Source organism: Phalaenopsis equestris, unplaced genomic scaffold, assembly GCF_001263595.1.
Source record: "Phalaenopsis equestris unplaced genomic scaffold, ASM126359v1 Scaffold000002, whole genome shotgun sequence".
Taxonomy (NCBI): Eukaryota; Viridiplantae; Streptophyta; class Magnoliopsida; order Asparagales; family Orchidaceae; genus Phalaenopsis; species Phalaenopsis equestris.
In genome coordinates, this window is record NW_018164444.1 from 65,171,615 (window position 1) to 65,177,037 (window position 5,423).

The 5,423-nt window shown below is 36.2% G+C and overlaps 1 protein-coding gene across 1 annotated transcript; it reads left to right on the plus strand.

The window, feature by feature from the left end:
* Positions 1 to 561: 561 nt before the first annotated feature.
* Positions 562 to 4,829, plus strand: LOC110019668 (the record flags this gene model as incomplete). The annotated part of the gene is given in 3 exon segments (XM_020717434.1): positions 562 to 671; positions 2,675 to 3,123; positions 3,478 to 4,829. Coding segments are annotated over 3 exon segments (1,911 nt in total), but the record flags the coding sequence as incomplete, so codon positions are not given.
* Positions 4,830 to 5,423: the final 594 nt, after the last annotated feature.

The window sequence follows — 5,423 nt, forward strand, 5'->3', positions numbered from 1 at the left end:
TGTAATTCTTCCAAAAAGTTAACAGTATAACAGTACTCCAACCAAATTCTTCATATCATATAGAAATACCACTATTCGTATTTCAAACAGAAAGTTAACTTCTTCGTCGTAATTTCGCTGTAACAAAAAGTTTGACTATTGTAGATGCAATTTTATGCTAACCTTTTCTCAAAATGTTGAGCAGAAAATCACTTTGGAATGCAAAATAAATCTTAAACGCTTTACTAAGGCTTGATCTGCAAAAGCTGAATCTAGACTGTTAAAAAAGAATCTTGCGGGTTCTGGAAAAATTATTGTTCTCAAAATTTAATTCAAAAATCAATGGAGCACAAGAGGGATGGGAGGACACAATGCTCATAATGGAAAATATGGGATTGTTATGTTGTAGATAAGAAATCTCTCAAGCACCATAAAAAAAATCTTGCACAAGCATTTTAGAATAGTTACCAAGGTTAATAAAATCGATTAACAGTGCTGGGAGGAACAAAAGAAGCGAGCAAACAATTGAACCAGTTTTGAGGTGGCTGGAAATGCAAAGCAGCCTTGTATTGTTTGCTTGAGATGGAGAAGGGGCCTTCAGAATCTTGCTGCTTGGACAACAGAAAGAGGAAGAAGCTCCGCTCATGGCTCAAAAGATCAGGGAAGAAGAACAAAAATCGGGGGCTTCGCTTGTGTGAGGAAGCTGAACGTTGAGGCTTTGATCGATAGTTGTTAGGGTTTGCAAATGGGAGAATTGTGGCTCAAAAGATCAGAGAAGAAGAACAAAAATCGGGGGCTTCGCATGTGTGAGGAAGCCGAACGTTGAGGCTTCGATCGATAGTTGTTAGGGTTTGCAAATGGGAGAATTGAGAGAGGGGCTCTAGGGCTTGTGGGGAGTAGAGAGGGAAATGTTGCGCCTTGGTACGGGAGTCGAGTGAGGCGGGAGGCGAGCGTGAGAGGGAGGTGAGGGCGTTGGTGCAGAGGGGAGACGAGCGTGATCTGGTCATGAGGAAGGGAGAGGCCTAATGCCAGGAAGGTGAAGCCTGTCAAATTGTATAGCCGTAATATTCAAAATGGACGTTATGCGAAATTAGGCGGGGAATTAAACGGATTCCATTCATGCAGCTGGCTCAATTGGAAAATCATAGCTTCTAATTACATTCAATTAAGATGAGATTAAATGACTCATTTGAAATTTGAAAATTTGAAATTCGAAACTATTTAGCTTGCTTTCAGCCCATGTCTAGCCCGAATTGAACCTGGGTTGAACCTGAACCCGCGTCCTTCCAAGCTAAAGTCGACGTTTCGGATGCGTCCACGTTATCCGTTTCGTCATCCGAGGTCTTCCGGACAAGTTCGTCGACGGTCGGACAAAAATATGTCAAATTTGTTTTTTTTGAATTTTAGCTTGCGACGCATCATTTTGAAAATTGATTTTGGTTTAATCAATGTTGTGATGTGTGTGATTGTCAGTGATGTGAATTGCTACGTTTATGCGTGTTGACTGTGTGAATTGTGGTGTTTGTGCGTGGTGGAAGTGTAAATGTATATGTGTGTAGTGTGTTGCATGTGAATGTGCATGAAAGCAAAAAGGGGTTTTCCTAAGGCTTCCTGATCCTACGGGAACTCTTTTTTTGGCCCTCCACATGTTGGTCCTTAGCCCTTGCAACTAAGAGTTAAGTGCTTGGTACCACTTACGTGAGGTTTTCACAAAAATGAGTCAAGAATGCTTTGAAGTTCTACGTGGTGTGGGTCTCAATACTAATCATTTAGGAGGGTCAAACAGAGAGAACCTAAGGCTAGATCCTAGGCTCTAAGGAGGGGAAAAAAAGACTTAAAAAATGAGGTCAACACCAATTTAAGGAAGTTCTTGTGAAATCAGTTTGTAGGGGACGAGAGCTGCAGTCGTGGCTTCTTTTATGGGTTATATGGATTGTATGAATAAAATAATATAAACTTTAACAAATATTAATTTCTTAGAAATTCATATAAGAATTTCTTGAATTTCATTGTGACTATTCAAAATTTATTAATATAGTAAAGGAAAAAGCCTTTACCCTATTAAAATTTAGTTATTTATGAAACTACTAGTTAAATTGCACCTGCTTATAGTGCACATTATTGTATCTAAATGTATGATTACATAAGTATAAATGATTAGTTGAGAACAATTTAAAGTTCCAAGATTCACCATATGGTGAAATAAGTGCAAAGATCTGCACCATTAGACATGCCCACGCACGCGCACTTTCTCATGCATACACACGCACACACAATTTGTTAGTACATAATGATAACAGTTTTTGTTTGTTTTAAGCTCTTTTGTTCTATTGAGATGCACTACAGGTCAGCTGTCACTGTTTGGTGTTTTATCATTGGGACATTTACATACATACCGCCCACTTCCTATATATTTACATATTTAACACCTAAATTTTGATTTTTACATTCATACCAACCAAATATTTCATATTATATAAAAAATACCACCATTTTAACTTTTAAAAGTTGAATACTCATTTTCATGCATAGGCTAGGTGGCATGGTATGTATGTAAAAATTGAAGTTTAAGTGTTAAATATGTAAATACATGTTCCTTTATTGTTTATTTTAGTCTATATATTATGAACTTGTTCCTTTATTGTTTATTTTAGTCTATATATTATGAACTTCATAATTTGAAGCTGTAATGCAGGCCTGGATTGAACAAATGCTACATTAGTGAAGATGAAACGACCAAAGCTTTCCATCAATTTTATCCGGTTCCTGCTCCTTATTTGACTATTCATCCTGATGCTGCTGTCTCAGGCATAGCTTCAGATGACATTTTAAATCAGAATCAAAGGCTAGACAATAATGCTTGCAGTATTCCTTCCGGTGTAAAGACAAAGAATGGATTGCTGGATGCATCGAACTTGCCCAATAGTTCATCTTTAAGTTGCTCGACAAGTTCTGGGAAAAAATTGAAAGCATCTTCTGATAACAGAGCCTTAAATGATGTGGTACGCAATTCTCTGGATAAGGACTCATCCTTGAAACATGGAATACGACAGACAAGCAGATCAGCTGAGCTCTTCATGGAAAAGCAAAATCATAAAGTTGAAGAGAAACCTTTTAAAATTCCGGCATCTTGTCCAAATGAAGGTTATTTTTAGGAAGATTTATATACATACCATTCAATTCCTATGTATTTATACATGTAATACCTAGACTTCAATTTTTAGATACATATCACCTTATGTATGCATGAAAGGTATATTTCACTTTTTAAAATTTAAAACCAGTATTTTTGATGTTATATTAAAGTTTTGGTTTCTATAAATGGAATAAGTAAAGTTTAGATGTTAGATATGCAAATACATAAGAATTAGGTGGTATGTACGTAAATGCCCCTTGTTATTATTGTTTTCATTAATTCCTGTTCATTTTAATTGATCTTCCCGCATGTCTTTCATTTTTTGCTGTTATGGTCTTTTTATATATGTGAATATTTTGCAGGTGATTTATTTGGAAAAGGTTGTAAAAACTCGAAGGTAAAGAGCAGGAAACAAGTTGATCTTGGTCATAGATCGTCTAAGAAAATTAAGAGGGATGCCTTACACTATTCTGAAAAAAATGTGCATGCTAAAGAGGAAAGTGCAGGCAAAATGGCTATCAATGGAGATTATGGCTTGCCGCCTAGAGCTTCTAGAAAGGTTTTGCAAAATGACTCTGATCATTTTTCTTCTGAGGATTTCAACTCTAAGTTTGCACCTTCTAAAAGTCCAAAGAAATCCATTGGAGCCTTGTCCTATGGTGAGCACAAAGAACATTTTACTGCTTCAAGAACAGAAAAAAATTGTAAATATGATTCTAATGACGAAAAGCGGGGAATAAAGGAAAACTCAATGGTCAGTCAACAGCTTGTGGAAAATAGGCCCATGATCAAAGATTCCTCCGGTGAAAGTGAACAGAGAAGGCAAAAAAAAGGTAAGTTAGCAAATTCTATGGGACAAGATTTCAGTGCTGTTATTGTAGATGGGAAAATGGGCAAAAAAGGCTCATTCACAAAAATCAAATTGCCTAGTTGTGAGAAATATCAGCCCGACAAGGTTGTTGAAGCCACCATAGATGCTTTTGAATGTGTGGATGGCATGAATAAGGATCTGACCAATGTGCAGCTTGCCACGACGGCTCTTCCAAGCTCTTCCAAGCTATTAGGATCTCATAGAAGTAAAGTAAATTTACATGAAGCAAGGGAATCGCCAGTAGAATCTGTTTCATCATCACCAATAAGACTATTAAACACTAAGAATAATTCTAAGAAAGTAAGATTGTCAACGAAGGATGATATCTTAAGTACAGGTCCTTCAATGAAGTGCAGCCCAAAAAATAATTTTTTGGGTGATGTCGATGCTATTGATCAAACAGGGACAATGACTAAGGATCAAGCATCTAAGTCCCATCTGATAATTTCAAAAAATTCTAAAGCCGCAAAGCCTAAGGCATCTTCAAACCACTTGAGTCAAATAGTGGATAGATCAGAAGGGCGTTCAGGAAAAATGGCTCAAACATGCCATACTGTTACGGGTCAACATGAAAAAAGTGGCTGGGGCACCCAAACCGTTCATAGGTCCATGAAGGAAGGAAATTCAGAGCAATACCATGCTGATGCTGTAAATAGCGGGGCATCAAATTCAACCAAAAATTTAAGAAAGTCTGATTGCTTGGATGAAATACATTCAAAAAATTTGTCTCAACCATCCCCTACTGTGCCCGAGTTTACTCCGACGAAAAGGGATGGGCATATTAATATAAATGCATTTATACAAGAAGCTAGGGATTTGAAGCATACTGCTAGCCGCTTAAAGGTCAATATAGTCCTTAACTGTCAATGAATTTTTGTTCCTGTCACATTTGATGGCTTTATATATCTTGGATGTGGTATACAAGATAATGAGAATATAAATGAGGATATAGCTTTTAAAGTTAATATTGAGTAATTAAAATGTAGAAATGTCTTATATATACTATGTGATGAGAGAATATCAAGATATTTATAGGTAATTTTTATAAAACTGATTCTAAGCTATTTGTTATATGTAAATGTGTATAGGGTAATAAAAAAGTCATTGATAACGACATTGAAATAAATGAAAATGTTAATATGAATGTGTTGAGAAAATAGCAAGGATGGATAAGTAAATGGTTATATGTAAATGGCTATATGAGAGGGACTACAAAAGTATCATCCATTGAAGTTAAGATAACGGAAGTAAACTTATGTGGCTTGGGCTTATACAAATACCTCAAACTAATGTGAGAGTTTGTGTAGAAAGATTTATGACTTATGTGGCTTGGGCTTATACATTGGAGGTTAAAGACACACTACTAAGACAAATAAATAGAATTAATGTGGAAGATGGTAGATCAAACTAATGTGAGAGTTTGTGTAGAAAGATTTA